Below are 15,833 nucleotides of genomic sequence, written 5' to 3' on the forward strand. Positions count from 1 at the left end.
AGAGCCGCCCCTGCCCGGGGCTCCCCAGAGCTGGCGGGGCCACATCCCCCTCACTCCCAGCTCACCTCTGCTTCCAGAAACAAGTGTGCAATGACATCGGGCGGCGGCTGACAGTGCTGGAGGACGCGTGGGCTCAGGGGAAGCTGTCGGCACCAGTGAGGAAGAGGATGAACCTCCTGGTGCAAGGTATGGGGTGAAGCGGGCTGCAGCCGCACCAGCAGCAGGCCCTGGGGCAGAGGCACGCGCGGGAAGGCGGATCCTGCGCCCCTGACGGGGCTGTCCCCCTGTCCTGGCAGAGCTTCAGCAGCAGCACTGGGATGCAGCTGATGAGATCCACCGCTCGCTTATGGTGGACCACGTGAACGAGGTGAGCCAGTGGATGGTGGGCGTCAAACGCCTCATCGCTGAGACGCGGGACCTGCCCACCGGACAGATGGATGGCAGCGCTGACCCCGAGCCTGCAACTGAGCCTGTGACTGAGCCCGTGACTGGGCCTGTGACTGAACTCGCGACCGAGCCAGAGCAGGAGGAGCCCTGACAGCAGGGATGGGGCTGTGGACTGTGAGCAGGGCAGTCCCTACCCAGAGCCACCGGCAGGAACAGGGCCCCTGCTGCTGGAGGGAGTCTGGGCACCCCCTCTGCCTCCCAATCCTCATCCAGGAAAAGGGGATTTTAATCATTGCGACATTTTAGTGGCGATTCATTATGTTTAATAAACAGCACCAACCTGCCCCCTCCCACAGTCTCCCCGAGGGTTCTGGCACTGACAGGTCCTGGGGCTCCCAGGGTCAGCAGGAGATGGGAATGCTGGGTGAGGCCATGGCTGCTTCATCAGGCTTGGGCATGTCAGGGGAAGAATTCAGCATCTGGCTGGAGCAGGCAGTAGTGTGTGTCCCTGCTGCACTGGCTGGCAAAGCTTGCCCCTCCTCTGGCCCAGCCCTGCTGCAGGAGGGGTCTGGGCTGGCTGCAGAGGCCAATGTACCGACAGCCCCTAGCGTGAGCAGGGTTTGTGCTGCAGCCACAGCCCTGGCTCCCATCTGGGCACAGCTCAGAGTCTGGAACCCAAGAGACGTGGGTGACCTCAGGGAGGTCCAGGGATAGACACATGCCCAGTCAGGTGTTAACTGTGCTGTTCTCCTCGTGTTCATGGGATGGCCTCACCACCTGCCTCCACCACAGCTGAGAACAGAGCCCCAGGCCCTCACTACCTGCAGGGTCACCCTCTGCACCCTCTGGTGCTGCTCACCTCCCCTCCCTGGGGGTAAGGACCCCGCTGAGCCCTGACAAAGACACACACCATGTTAGCACAGGGGTTTCACGGTGTTTATTGATCAAGCATGAGCTCCTAGGCAATTGCACCAGCCACTTGTGCTAGAGCCTGAGGTGTCACACGTCCATCCCCAGCATCAGAGAGGGCTGCAGCCAGCTGGTCACGGTGCCAGCACCTCCACGAGGCCCAGGAACAGGCCCAGCCATGGCCTGGAGACGGGGAGATGGAAACTCAGATGTCCATCTCAAACTGGTCTTGATCTGCAAGGTCACGGATGGATACAGGACCAGGGTTAGGATGGGGCTGACTCGGCAGACAAGGGCAGGCAAGGGAAGCAGGAGCTGGAAGTGGGGCCAGGTTGGGATCTCGCCTTGTGCCATGCCCTGGGCAGGTGGTCCATGGGCAGGGGCTGTGGCCCTGGGCTGCTCACCTGGCATGGCCTCTTCGCTCTCATTCCGCTCCTTGAGCTCCTCCAGCTTGACGAGGCTGGACTGGGCCAGGGATGTGACACCGGGGGTCTGGGGCAGGCAGCAGGGAGGGGTCCTGGCCGCGGGTGAATTCTTGCACTCCAGCAGGAACTTGCGGTCGCAGATGATGCGGGTACCTGCCAAAAGCAGGGGGCTGTCAGGCACTGCTGGCCAGGCCACCCCTGCCCTGAGCACCTCGGCCCAGAGCAGGGGGTGGGACCCAGTGCTCGGCCATGGCTCATGGACACATCTGGCTCGGGAGCCACCACATCTGGCTTCCCAAAAGGCAGCCTGTGACACCTATCCTGCTCAGCAGCCATTCCCCACATAATTCCTCTCCTTCAGGCTCCCAGAGCTCTGCAGGATGCAGCACGAGGGGGTCCAGCCTCCCAAGGCCAACACAGGCCACCCCTGTGCTGCCTGCAGGGCAGGGCCAGTCCTGGGGTACACAACGAGGCCCCGGCCTGCTGGCCAGGCAGTGACAGCTTTGTGTGGCACTCTGTTCCAGGGTGGAGCAGCAAGGGCTGGGTATCCCACGATGGGCACCCTGGGGACCTGTACCCATTGTTTCAGCCAGCCCCCTGCTGCTCCCTGCAGGAGGACAACAGCTGGGTTCAATGGGACATCTTCTCCTCCAGCCTGCTGGGTGTGCAGTGTCCACCTGGGGCACATGCTGCCTCCTCCCCATGCTCCAACTGCCTGCCAGCAATGCCTGAGGTGGCACCAGCCTGTGTGCCATGTCTGCAGCCCTGCTGTCCCCTGTCCCCTGCGCATCCCTCCCTGCAGCCCAGCACCAGCTCCCTGCCAGGCTCTGGCAGAGGGTGCAGCCCAGGGTTCCAGGAGCCCAGAGCTGCTGCCTGAGGTGCCAGTGAGCCCGGAGCTCCTGCTGGGCACTGCAAACATCTTACAGAGCCCACACCTGCATGGCTCCACAGCACCAGGCTGGGCTCTCACCCCAGAGCAGCTTAATTGAAGGCACAGACAGAGTCAGTGCCCACAGGGTGGGCACCTGGGGCTCAACCCAAACATGGCCAGCTCAGGAATGAGGCACACGGTTCCCTGAGGACAGACAGCAAAGGAAAAGGACCTGCTCAATGGCTGACCCAGAGGGTCAGAAGAGGGAAGGAGGACAGGTCTGGGGGAGCCCTGCCACCCAGGGCTGGTGAGCTCAAGTGGACACAGTTAGTGTCCTCAGGCATTAGTTACCCCCACGTTTTCTCTGGATCCAGGCAGCCTGCCCTGAGGGACCAGCACTGCACTCACCAGCCCCTGGCATTGCCACCAAAAGCACAAGGCCCTGCCTCTGCCTGTACCCCCCTGTAACCACGGGGCAGTCATGGTCTGAACTTCGAGCAGGATCTTCCTACAAAACTTGGGGGTTCCCTTTTCCACTTTAGTGGAGGCTGCAGGGGCCACTTGGATCTGGTGCCCAGAGCAAATGCCCATGTCCTCAGGGAAGGAGCTGTGCAGGGAAGAACCCAGCAAGGGACCTGTGCAGCAAAGAGCTGCCTCCGTTAGGCAGGGCTGGGGTGGCCAAGGCTGTTCCAGGTACAGCCCCATCCCCATCCCCATCCTGGGTCTTGCCCCCTGGTGTCATGGAGCACACTGTGCCACCTGCCCTGGAGCTGCAGCCCTCCAGGATGGGGAGACAGTGGCTCCCCAGGATGGGGCAGGAGGAGGTGGCACTGCTTGTTGCAGCCAAGGACCACACAGAAGTGGAAACCCTGCCCCTGCCCCAGAGAGCACACACCTACTGCACCACAACACTGTTTCCAATACAGCTGCTGCTGACACGTGTCCCCTGCCCATGTCAGGGCATCAGACTGGGTGAACCTTAAGGTCACTTCCAACACAAACCTTTCTGTGACTCATTCTGTGTGTATCTCCTTTGGTGTTGGCACTATCACTGGGGCAGCAGCAGTTCAATTTTTTTTTTAAATTTCATCCTCAAACACCAAGAGCAATATCTGAACCATCCAGTAGTGCTTCCAAGGTTGATTTGCCTGTGGTACATAGATACTGCTTGTGCACTTTGGGTTTTCAGTACTTCTTTATGCTTTTATGGGGAACTCTGCTGCTGCATGTAAGGATTTGTCTGGATAAGGTGGAAGAAGATGAAGTCTCCACCTGGTCTGAGATTGATCCATTGGATTAGACATTACGTGCATTGGAATCTCCTGCTTAGTAATGGATTCCATGTAGTTACTGCATTGCTTTGAAGCAAAAGCAGAACTAAGCACAGTCCAAGTGCAGAAAGTGGAGAACTGGGTCAGGAGCTAACGTACATCTTAAGCAGCATGCAAAAATCCTCTTTTTCCTCACAGAAAGGGCCTGAGGAGCTCTTAGCAGATTCACAGCATCACAAGAAGCTTACAACTGAACCTATTACATTTGCCTCTAATGGGAAGCACTTTTCTAAGATCTGCTTCTGACAGGTGAACAACCTTGCATTCACCTGTCACTGTTGTCAGCTCTTCTTTGCAGCCCTGGGCAAAACCTGATCTCTCAGGTGACACCTGCCAGAAGTGCCAGAAGCAGCAGAACTAATCCAGAAGGAAAAGACCATAACACAGAAGCAGGTTCACACCAATAAAAGGCTCACAAGTGGCAGGAGCAAGAACTCTGCAGACCCCTGTGGCTCCAAACTCTCCCAAACCAGACTGCTTCCACGTGCTCAGGACGTGACCCTGGGGAGATTTGTCACCAGGCACGGCAGCAGCTGCTGGGGACAATAACATACAGCCCTTTCCAAAATTCTCACACACAACCTATAAATGCTGTTTGCCTTTTATTGAGTATTCAGGTAAATATTTCACATTAATACAGGCTACATAAAGTAGAGCCACTATACGACATGAAATTTACTCAGCTTTTCCTTGTAAGTCTGTAAACAATTATACCATCCTAAAAGGTCAAAATCATGTCATTAGCTAGTTCTCTGTTGCATACAAGGAGCATTCAGTAGTGTTTAGCCAAAAAGCACTAGTTTTGTCTGATTTTTAAGTTTGAAGTGGCTAAACTAACTGGAGAACAGAATCAGTTTGTATAGGTAAGTCAATTTGTTCTTATACAACGGGCAATCAAGATTCCATTGTTACAGCCCACAGAAAATTTCTTAATTAGGCACATGAAAACAATCCCCAGGGTTCTTCAAGGTCATAAAGATTCCCAAACCAGGCTATAAAAGGACAGACCCCCTTAAATCAGTTGACGTACTTGAGATGCATGTTTCCAATGTGAGGTGCCCAGGTGCCAGGCCAAATCTACAGCAAGAAATAAAAAGACAAATCTATTATAAAAACAAATAAAGGTTCCTTTAACAGTGTTTTACCACTGAGGGCGAGCATAAGGCTTCCCTCAAAATAAACCAGACTGTCCAAAGGCAGGAGCTCTTCAGCTCTGGCCAAGGTCTGACTGACAACCTGCAAGGTGCCGAGTATGGAAATAAACCCTCTCACTTGTACCAGTCCATTACCTGGCTGAGCAGTCTTGAAATGCTGCTTGTTTTACCTGGAAGGTTTGGTATCAACAGCACCATGGATATTTTATGAACACATGCACATACACACACATTGCAGGGAAAAGTCATGCAAACAACCTCAATCCTAGGTTCAAGGAACAGAAAAAACCAAACGTGTCACCCAGCCAAAACTGGGTCTCACAGCACCACATAAAGCCCCAGGAAAACACAGGTGGGAGAAGACAGCCACACTACCTGCTGAGCATCAGTACATTCTGTTGAGTTCTGGACAACTTTGATCATGGGATTCCAGGCAGGATCTGGAGTATGGAGCCCGTTAAAGAGGGGCCCTCCTGGGCCATCTGCCAGCTGAGGGTGCGAGGGTATCAGAGTGCCGCCGTACATGGAGATGGGCAGGCCCTGAGGGGACAAGAGAGCTCTGGTGAGGGACATGGGGAAGGGACATGTAGGAGCAGACAGAGCCAGGTCTCCTCCATAGGTAATGTTCCACTACTGGCAGGAATCTCAGCACTGTCAGGGAACACTGGGGCAGAATGTGGAACACAGTGATTTCAGAGCTGGAGATTCCAGCCAGCTTAGCCATTTCTCTGAATTTACACCTAGCAAAGGCTGCAGCACACACAGAATTTTCAGGTAAGCCCACAAAGCCAGGGCAGCTGAACACTGTGACCTCACTGTTCCCTCCTCTCTGCAGCACAGGACAGCCACTGTGCATACAGGGCTGCACTGAGTTGACCAGACTGGGTTGAAGATCTTCCCTTATTCCTAATGGCCATCTAAAATAATTCTGCCTATTCAGAAAGAGCAAGTTACAGAGCACCTTTCTGCAATTAGGAGAATTCTATTCCTGTGTGTAAATGGCTCTGCTTTGCCACACAGATGGGAAGACTACATGCTATGGCTCTTTCTGAAACATGCTGGGAGTCCCCTCCTCCTGCCATTTCCCTAAGGAAGGTATGGGGCATTGTGGCCATGCTTTGTGCTGAAAGCATTAAGCAAACTTGTAATCACCCTCAGGAGCTGGGCAAGCTTTGTGAAATATTTCCAGGACACTGAGCTTCTGAGAGACAAAACACTGAAGGGTGATGAAGGCATTCAGCTACTGACCAGAGAATATCTGCAACCTACAGACTCTGGCTTTGTTTAGACCTGCCTCCAGGCTTGGGCACCTTTTCTGGTCAGTTCTGGGATGAAAGAAGGTTCAGGACTGGGATAACAAGCAGTGGCAGCAAAGGCACACACACACAGGGTGAACAGGCAGAACAGGAGATGCAATAAAGTCAGGCACTGGTCATTTAATAAATCCAACTCTCTGTAACTTACTTTAGAAAAATCCACAAAACTATTTGGCATAGGTTGGTGGAAAATATTCGAGGGAGCCACTATTCCAGAATCATCTCTCTCCATTGGCTGATGCTGAGAAAACGTGCCCGGGTCTGACAGCTGCTGATGCATTGGGTGACTTCCCATGACAGGCTGAGACCAACCCGACAAGCCTTCTGCAAAGAGATGAAAAATGGCTGATGAAACTCACTGCAGACACTTGAGTAGAATTCAGCAGCTGCACACACCTAAGGCCACCCAAAGGCACCCTGAAAACACACAGCCACAGAGGGATCTCAGGTATCCAGACAAGGGTGGAGAAGATGGGGACTACCACGAACTGTGAGTTCCACATGTCCACTGCAAAATGGCTAGAATCCAACAGAGCTCCCAACACTACCTGTAAGCACATACAAGCTTTTCTTGAAAACACACAGCAATGCTGAGACACGAGTTAACCAAAGTGTGGAGGGCTTCACTGAAGCATATAACAAATGCAGGACTCAAACGTTTGTATTGAAAGTTACCAATGGAAACACTCTACACCTCAAATGCTGCACCTCCTCCTTTCCACAAAATCCAACTACCAGGAAACTGAACGTAAAACTTCAGCTGTTTCAAAGTCATTCTTTGGGAACCAAGGCTGCCTGGAACAGAAGTTATCCCATACTGTTCAAGAGTCATGAGGAAATCAGTGCAAAAACCAGCATCCACAGCTCTGTGTCCCTGGGTGCATCAGCTGCACCTCGGCTGACACTGTAAAATGTGAGTGGAAAACAAGAGAGAAACCTGGACAGAGAGAGCTAACAGTCAGGCCTGGAAACAGCCCCCTTAACAGATAGAAATTGTTTACTCTAAGCTCTGGATCATTCAGAGGACTCTGTATGAGGTCTCTGCACCATTTCAGGCTCACAAGTGTCTGGTGCCTTGATCCAGGCGGGTGAGAACCACCAGCACCAGGAGGGCAAACCACAGCGTTTCCATCAGCCTGTGCTCTCCCACCACTGCCAGCAACTCTCCCTGAGGATGTTCCACAAGGGAGTACAGACTGTGGAGCTTTACTCCTCCTCTCCAACCCTCCCTGCAGACACATCCCTCCGAGAGCCCTGCAGCGTGTGTGCAGCAGACTCACCAGACACGCTGTTGACGCCGAAGGACCAGATGCCGCTGTGGCCCACGGGGGCAGTGAAGTTGGTTCCCAGGGGCGTGGGGGTGACGGAGCCGCCCTGGCGGATCCTGGCCAACCTCTCGGTCCCGATGGGAGGCGGCACCTTCCTGTCCGGGTTGGTGTTACCTGATTTTGGCTGGCCCAAGTTAGCAGGGGCAGAAGCAGCTGAGAGGGGCGAAGATGATCCTGAGGAAACTGATGGGATAGGAGATTCACCTGCTGAAGAGAGTATTTCTCTTGCTTAATGACACACAAAGTAGCAAGCGTAAATGCCATCCCACTTATTTCCCCAATATTATCTCAAAGCATACGATAAAATGTTTTAAAGGCTTTTTTTGGCAAGTATTCAAGTTTTTCACAGAAATTCTATCTAAGAATTATTTGAACTCTAAAATCCACATTATAACACAAATGCTTTCAGCCATCAGAATCATGATATTCTCATGACATAGCGGTGTATCTAAATTAATTACAAGAAAGAATAAGAAACATGGAAGAGTTTCAGGAAGAGGTGAAAACATCAGCCAAATACCATAAATATCTAAGCAGCCTGGTTTTGGTATCCACCACTTCCAGCAGAAGAGAAATCAGACAGCTTCCCAAAGCCACAGGTGTGACCCAAGAGCATAAAGTCCCGCCAAGTTCAGAAGCGTCACTGACTCTCCTTGGTAAATCCAACTTCCTTTGAGCACTCATTTAAACATTTTGGTTCTTAAACTCAGAGTGGCAATGAAGTTGCATGCAGTGACATGAAAAACCTCTTCAGCTAAGACTCTGAATCAAAGACCCATATTTTCTGTAAAGCTACTTCCATGTTCTTTCCATTAGGAGGAAAACCCACTGTTACCTTGGATGATGCTTAGAGATTTTGGAACATTTTAAGTATAATTCCAGATCCCAATTAAAAAAAAAAAAAAAGAAAAAAAAAAAGGCAAGTATAACTTCAAACCATGGCAAACATGACATTTTCACCTAATATTGCACTCATACTACTTAGAGGGGCATCTTTAGCTTGGTGTAATCACCTCCACTCCCCCACAGCTTCATTGCTCTCTCCTCTCAAGAACCTACAGTGACTCATTTTTCTGCCCATATACACCTTTAGTAATGCTACCAGAACTAGTGGCATGGGAAAAGCCCCACAAAAAAGCACAGCTTGGGATTTGCACACCATCCTCACAGCTGCTAAAAGCAATTGGAAAGCATTTTGTGCATTACTGGGTAAGTTCCCCTCAAGTTAGAAATCTACTAAAGACAATAGCTATGAATTTATAGTTAACTAAGACAGACCCATGAAGTTCCTACATGAATTTGTTGCGCTTGTCCAAGGATGTGGTGAAAAATGCTGTCTGTTAAAGCTGGGAGTCCCAACAGGCGCTGGCCCTTGAAGGTAAACCCGTGCTCCTTGTATGTTTGCTGAAAAGCCTGTCAAAGGACCTGAAGAAGAAGTTGTAGAGCTGTTGGATGGATCTAGAGAGGGTAAGCCTGAAATAAACATAAATTCGATTAAATATCTCTCTTTGGGAACCTGCTTCAAAGCACCAGAGAAAGCTAGTGCTCCAAATATAATTAAAGCATCTCATCACCGTAGGGGGCATCTGCACATGGTAAGGTGCATGATTCTCCCTTAGAAACCGCAGAGGCATTTCTGGAGGCTCTCTGGTTTGGCCTCAAGTTTTAACAAAAACAGCCATCCCTTTGGTCACTGAAAGAAAATGATCTTAGCAGGGAGGTCAGAGCAGGAAAACTGGGAGTGGCCACAATCTTTGCTTACAAAAAGCCACCCAAATCCAACAGGGATCCAGGGCTCTGTGAAAGTCCCAGGGGAATCCAGCAGCAGGGAAGCAGTTCTCTGCAGGATGGGCTTTGCCATCCCATAGACACCTTCATGTAGAGATCAGTCAGAGCACGCTGTGGCCACAGAGACAGGGCTGGCGTGGCACAGCACCACAGGGGAGGGGGCTGCTTCCTCCAGGGACATGTGAGAGGAAGAGAGACCTGGAGAAAGAGCTCAAAGTCCCACAAAAATTACTAGCAAGGGTGAATTACAGTTTTTTTATAAGCCAAAGCTTTTAAGTACTTATCCAAAATGCTGTAAAAGCTCTTATCACACGTTATTACCTGAAAGCAGAAATGGGCATGGCCATATGTTCACCTGAGTTTAGGGTTTAGTTTCAAGGGCCTATTAAACAAGATTAGTTTCAAAACCACTTAAACATTTCAAAATGACCACAACCAGGACCAGCCTATGTTGCTGCAGAGTGAGGTTGAAGGTTATCTCTACACACACCCCACCACAAACAGCAGTGCTGCCAGGCAGTACATTAGGTGAGAAACTAGAGGGGCACCTTTCAGTGCCTGGACAGTTCCTGAAAGCCAGGTCTTTTCCCCCAGTATTATCAACCAAGTCAACCTGATTTACTCCTTCCAGAAGTGCCAGATCCAACCTGCTCACATGGACAGAAATTATTTGTTGGAGTTAAAGGAGGTATTTTTCTCACTAGCCCAAAGGTTAAATTGAGTAGTCTCCCTTACAGCCAAGGAGAAACACATCCCCCTGCTGCTGGAACATGGGCTGCTTAGCTGAGGGACCCCCAGCATGGGAGGACAGTCTTCCTGGGTTTGTCACAGCACAAACTCCACACTCTGAGGAGGATGCCAGTGCCTGTGGCTGCAGTGTGGCTGAGCTGGAGCTGTCTGGAGCTGCAGCCTGGCTCCAGCACAGAGCTCAGGCCTGAGCTGACAGCAGTGCCTGCAGCCAGGCCCTCCCTGGGCAGCTGTGGAGCCACTGACTGGACACTCTGGGCACCCCTCCATCCACAAACCTGGCTGCCAAAAGCCCCCCCGGGCACTGATTCCATCACACACCAAACCACAAACTGCCAGCTGGCTGGCAAACCACCCAGATCTGCCCCAGACAGAAGGGCAACAGAGCTGCTGATACCCTGGGTGCTGCTGGGTTCCCAGACAGAGAACAAGGCAGGGATTGGGACAAAAGCAGCTCTCCTGCAGGAGAGGGATGCCCAGCTGTCTTCTGATGGCTCAGGAGGCTGGTGGGTACACAGCTTTTGGGGACACAGCTTGTAAAGTGCAATGACTGGACAGTCAGGACCACTTCAGCCCTGCTGGATATGCTCCATGGGCTGAAGGGAGTGTGACAGCCAGAGATGCAAAAATCCAGGAGTCAGGTCACAAAGAAAACTTTTAAACTTTATCTTGTCCTTCATAAAAGTGGATGAAAAACTTTGCTTAATATTAAAAATGGTTATTCTGAACAGTAACTTACCAAATCCTGACTGCAATAACAAGCTTCCTATTTGTGTACTTACCAAAAAAATCAGGTTTTCTAATACTAAAATCTTCTGCAATACCATACTCTGCACTTACCCAGGCTATGAACTCAAACTCCTCATTGCTCTCTGAATGCATAACTGACCTTTGAGAGGAGTGTATTGATCTCACACAAACTCTGCTTAAAAATCAGTTTATCAAAGATCCCAGGTAGATGTTGGTTACTGCAACATCACCTGCATGTTTACAGAAAGGGCCACAACACTTGGTTACTCAGTGTTAAACAGAGTTCAACCATTTCATGCAGTTCCATACTCATGTCCTGCTTCCTAAGCTGGCATATTTCAAGTTTGTGATCTCTTTTAAGAAGCAAGGTCTCAGACTCCTTAACATGCAGAGGACAGAAGTAACAAGCAGATTAGTTTAGGTCTTCTCCACAGCCTCCTCCCATGGCTGGGCTAAGCCTGCCCTCAACTGCAAACTGCCAGGACAAGAGACCTAAAAATGTGAGTCAAATAGGCCATTTCCAGAATGGATCCACAGCCAGTGAGATCTGCAGAGATATCTGTGCCTCAAAGGAACTGGTGAATCAGAGAAAACTCGAGCTGCAGCTGAGCTCACCCATGAACAGGAAAAACAGACTACTTGAACTCCACCCTGAGGTGACAACTTGTTAAGAAGAAGCTGGTTTAGTGCACACCCAAACTATATTAAATCTTCACCAAATCAGTTTAGAGGTGATCCCTTAGAAATATTGATTTGTGGAAAATTTTGCCATGGGCCAACTGTGTAAGAGAGGCACCAAATGCAAACCTCTGCTCCCTCAGGTGTCCCTCCCCCAGCTGAGACCAGAGGATGGGTGTCCACCTGCTCTGAGGCTGTTCCCAACCCCTCTGACCACCCAGAATTGCCAGGCCAGGCCCTGGCTGCTCCCTGTCCACTGTGCTGCTGCTGGGCAGAGCATGAGCAGCAACCAGCCCTTCTCCCCCTTCTCAAAACCTCACAAACCCTGTCACCAAGCCCTGTGCAAACAGCCATGGGAGTCCCCAGCTCTGCCAACCCTGGGGCCTGAGCCAAGGGCAAGGTACATTCCCCTGGGACAAGCTGGAGAATGAGAGGGGTGGGCAGACCACACTTAGCTCTGAGGGAAGGCAACAGAGAAGTCCTCATCACTCCTTTCCTCTCTATCACACCTTCCAAACATCCTCAAGCTCCCTTAACCCCCCTACTCCTGAGACATCTAGATTCTGAAACAAAGGTGATCAAAAGCAGCAGGAAGTAAAATGACATTAAATGAATCAACTTAGAACTTGACTAATCTGTCACCTCCTGCCCAACACAATTTTAGCAGCACACTTCCTATTTGCAGGTTTTCTTCACTTTGCAATATCCTAATCAAATCCTAACTCAGGAAAAGTGTGCTCTGTCCAAATATTTTTGAGCTTCAGTTGAGAACTTCACACATATCTCTCCCAAAGTCAACTGTGTGAGTTTTCCTTGGCTATCTACCTAACCCTTGTAATGGCAGAAACAGATTTACACTGTTTTTAAAATACTTACAGTCACTTAAGGATATATAAAGTATACAAGGATATATAAAGTAGAAATACAAGAAGTTTTCCCCCATTACAAACAGATGATCTTAACATAAGGGAACAGCAAAATACTTTGCTGCTGTGGGAAGTCCCTGTCACCCATGTTTGCACATGCAGGATGCCATCATCAGGGAAATCAGCAAATCCCATTTGCCATAAGTTTACTTCCCCAAGAATTATTTTAGCAACAGCCAAGCCCAGTTCAGAGCACTGCAGAGGAAAAGCTGAGCCACTGTCAAGTGGTACTGGAGCCTGCTGGGGGTCTGGCAGCTCTTTAGTAACAGTCTCTGATGAACAAGGTCCAGTTACTTCATCTGACACATCTGGTTCTGCATACTGCACTGAGGCTGGATGTGGCACAGAGTTCTAGGTGTGCCCTTGCTTTGCAGAGCAGTACAACCCAAATTTAACAACTGAGAAAAGTACAGTCACAGCAAACACCCCAGTTTTGTGATTAAAGGCAGTAAGAGAGAAGTGTTCTGGTTTGCAGAAGTCCTGCACGTCTGTCAAGCAACTGAGAGGAAAGGGAATGCTGAAGATCTACTTTCCTTACCATCACATCTTCCAAATGCTCCCTTCTCTTTTAATCTGAAAGTCTAATTACTTGACTTGTCCCAGCCCAGCATTAAAGTCCTGAAGCTTTAGCCCAAACACCCAACACCCACTGTGTGGCCAAGGATGACTCCAGAGCAAGGCTCTCCAGATACCCAGCTCCAGGGCACCCCACAGCCACCATGGCAAACACAAAGGGGTGGCACAGAAGAGATCTCTTGAGGGTCCCTTCACCCTAATGGGCGCAGTTGGTTGTCTGCAACATAGTTTGAACACTGAGAAGATAAAAATCCTGTAGGCAGAGCTCAGCAAGGGCAGGGAGCTCAATGTCAGTGTTCATAACCCATTCCAAACAAATCCGGATGTGCTAGTACTGCTGTACTGAACATCTGAATAAAACACCCCACACAGCAGCACACCAATAAGCTCCACAAAGTAAGCTTATTAAAATCCCAGAGCCATATCAAGAACCAAAAGGCACAGAGAGTTTCCCCTCACTGAGTCAAGCTGGAGTCTCACATACAATATGGAGCACCTGTATGCAGTCACTGCTGCAGCTGGAACCTGCAGGAGTCCTCGGGTTTGGTGTCACCCCACACTGTGCTCCATTCCAACCCAAAACCTAAAATTGATGCTACACTACAAGCAGGTGGGAGCATTGCTGTCTCACATACAGGACAAGCAATGCAACATCTGCAATCTTCCCAACTCCTAACAGCCCAGAAGAGCTGAAGAAAAAAAATAATCAGCATTTTAAAGAGCACTTGGAAAAAACAGGCCATCCTCATTACATGAACATTCTCCAGCTGTCATTGTAGACTATTTCTCCATCAGTATGATGATCAAAGTGCAACGGCTGAAGAAATGATTTTGTCCAGAACATGATCTTAATGACTTACCTACAGGACTAGTTGAAACCCGCTGGGAAGGTGGCCTGAAACCAGGAGCCTTGGAGTTGTCGGGATGAACGTTTTCCACATGTCCTAGCACAGAGTTATTCAGAAAGGTAGACTGAACAGTGAAAGATGGGTCAGCTGCTGCTCGGGTAGAGAGTGGACAGTCTCCCCACGCTTGGTTAGCTGGCACCTGGTTGCTATCAAAAAGACTACTAAAGTGATTGAAGAGCGTTGCTGGCCCAAAGGCAGGAGGCAATGATTTGTTTGCTGGGTTAATGTGCATCTGAGAACCGTTCATAACGTTCATGGCTGACGAAAGCTGCACTGCAGCAGGTGGACCTTGAGAAGGTGTTAAAGGAACTTGATTCGTAACAAAAATAGACTGAGGATCTTGATGGAGGTTTGCATTTGGTACCACTGAATAGAAAGAACCTCTGGACTGCATCCTGTGAGTAACTCGAGGTGCTGGTACAGCTACTTGAGGTAAGTTACTGTTGTCCTGATTATCTGCAACAACTGACCTGGGCGATGCTAAGCTTAAAGGAGCAGTTTCTGAGCTGGATGAAAAAGGCATCGACATGGAAGGGCTGAGCTCGGCCATGCTGGTTGGCAGAGCCTCATCCTGCGCGCTGCTGGGTGGTGCGGGACTGCCGGCTGGGCGCGTTTCGGTGCCCGCAGAGCTGCTGCTGGCTGACACGCTGCAACTGCTTGTGACTGAGGCTGGCGGGCACGCGCTGGTCGGAGGCTGCTCGGGGGTGGGCACCTTCTCCTTGGGTGCAGAGACAGCTGAGAAGGAGTCTGCCTTCAGGGCAGAATGCTGCGCTTGCGGAGCAGTAGATGGCAGAAACGCCGTGGGCACTTGCCCGTTGTTAGCGGGGGCTGAGGAAGCTGAGGGCAGAGTGCTACAGGTGCTCGTCACAGTTGAGATGGCCGTTGCTGCAGCGCTTGTCTTGGGGACGCAGGCAAAGAGCTGCTTCCTGACCGAGGAGGGAGTCCTGTTACTGGTCACACACAGAGGCTGCGTGGAAGCAGCTGCAGACGAGGCGGTAACGGGACAAGTGGACGTGGCTAACCCGGGAGACTCTGTCTGCAGAACGTTGCCATTCTGACTACCCACACGACTCGAGCTGTTATGCTTTGGAGAGCTGTTCGTGCTGCCAGGGTTAACTGGTCTCACTGGGAATGGTCCCCAAGTGTTCGGTGAAGGTGAAAAGGTTCCTCCAAACTGGGCCATAGGTAAGCGAGGGTGCCGGATCTGTTGCATAGTTTGAGCAGCCAGCAAGGCAAAATGAGGGTGAGAATAAGCGAGAGGAAGAGACACTGGAAAAGACGAGCGCACGTTGGCTGGGACATTCTTGTTTAATTTGTTAGGAGGCTGGAAAGTCGAGAGTGTTGATGACTGCGACGTGACCAGAGGTGGTGCTCCCAGGGGAAAGGAGTTCTTGTTGGAAGCAGTCGCAGTGCTGACTCCAGATGAAAAGTTTGCATGGATTGATTTGCTACTCGAAGCAGGGGTTCTTATATGAGTTTTAGGAATCAAGTCTTCCAGTTCCTTGGCAGGATCTTGAATAAGGGCATTGATGAGTTGCACTGCGTATCGCGTGGACTCTGTACCACCCCTAGATTAAACACAAACAGATTTATCTCCTGCAAAAGGAAACCCCACTTTGTGCAACATTCTGTAGCTTCAATCTTATTCTGATCTGTAACTCTATTGTAAGTTTACTGCAGTAAGTTATTTCTTGACTTCTGTGTATCTTAAGGATTATCTTTGAAGTTGACTGTCAGCA

The 15,833-nt window shown here is 50.5% G+C and overlaps 2 protein-coding genes across 2 annotated transcripts in view; one reads left to right on the forward strand and one right to left on the reverse strand.

The window, feature by feature from the left end:
- Positions 1 to 17: 17 nt before the first annotated feature.
- Positions 18 to 737, forward strand: SRA1 (steroid receptor RNA activator 1; the record flags this gene model as incomplete). The annotated part of the gene is made up of 2 exons (XM_031060576.1): positions 18 to 186; positions 297 to 737. Coding segments are annotated over 2 exons (411 nt in total), but the record flags the coding sequence as incomplete, so codon positions are not given.
- A 572-nt stretch (positions 738 to 1,309) lies between these two features.
- The window catches only part of ANKHD1 (ankyrin repeat and KH domain containing 1), an 85,110-nt gene continuing 70,586 nt past the window's right edge, over positions 1,310 to 15,833 (reverse strand). The window contains 8 exon segments of the mRNA XM_031060591.1: positions 1,310 to 1,530; positions 1,701 to 1,874; positions 4,954 to 5,000; positions 5,453 to 5,617; positions 6,542 to 6,717; positions 7,674 to 7,925; positions 9,000 to 9,194; positions 14,047 to 15,662. Of these exon segments, the coding sequence (XP_030916451.1) occupies positions 1,721 to 1,874; positions 4,954 to 5,000; positions 5,453 to 5,617; positions 6,542 to 6,717; positions 7,674 to 7,925; positions 9,000 to 9,194; positions 14,047 to 15,662 (2,605 nt within the window). The 3' untranslated portion in view covers positions 1,310 to 1,530; positions 1,701 to 1,720.

Source organism: Geospiza fortis, unplaced genomic scaffold (genome assembly GCF_000277835.1).
Source record: "Geospiza fortis unplaced genomic scaffold, GeoFor_1.0 scaffold413, whole genome shotgun sequence".
Lineage (NCBI taxonomy): Eukaryota > Metazoa > Chordata > Aves > Passeriformes > Thraupidae > Geospiza > Geospiza fortis.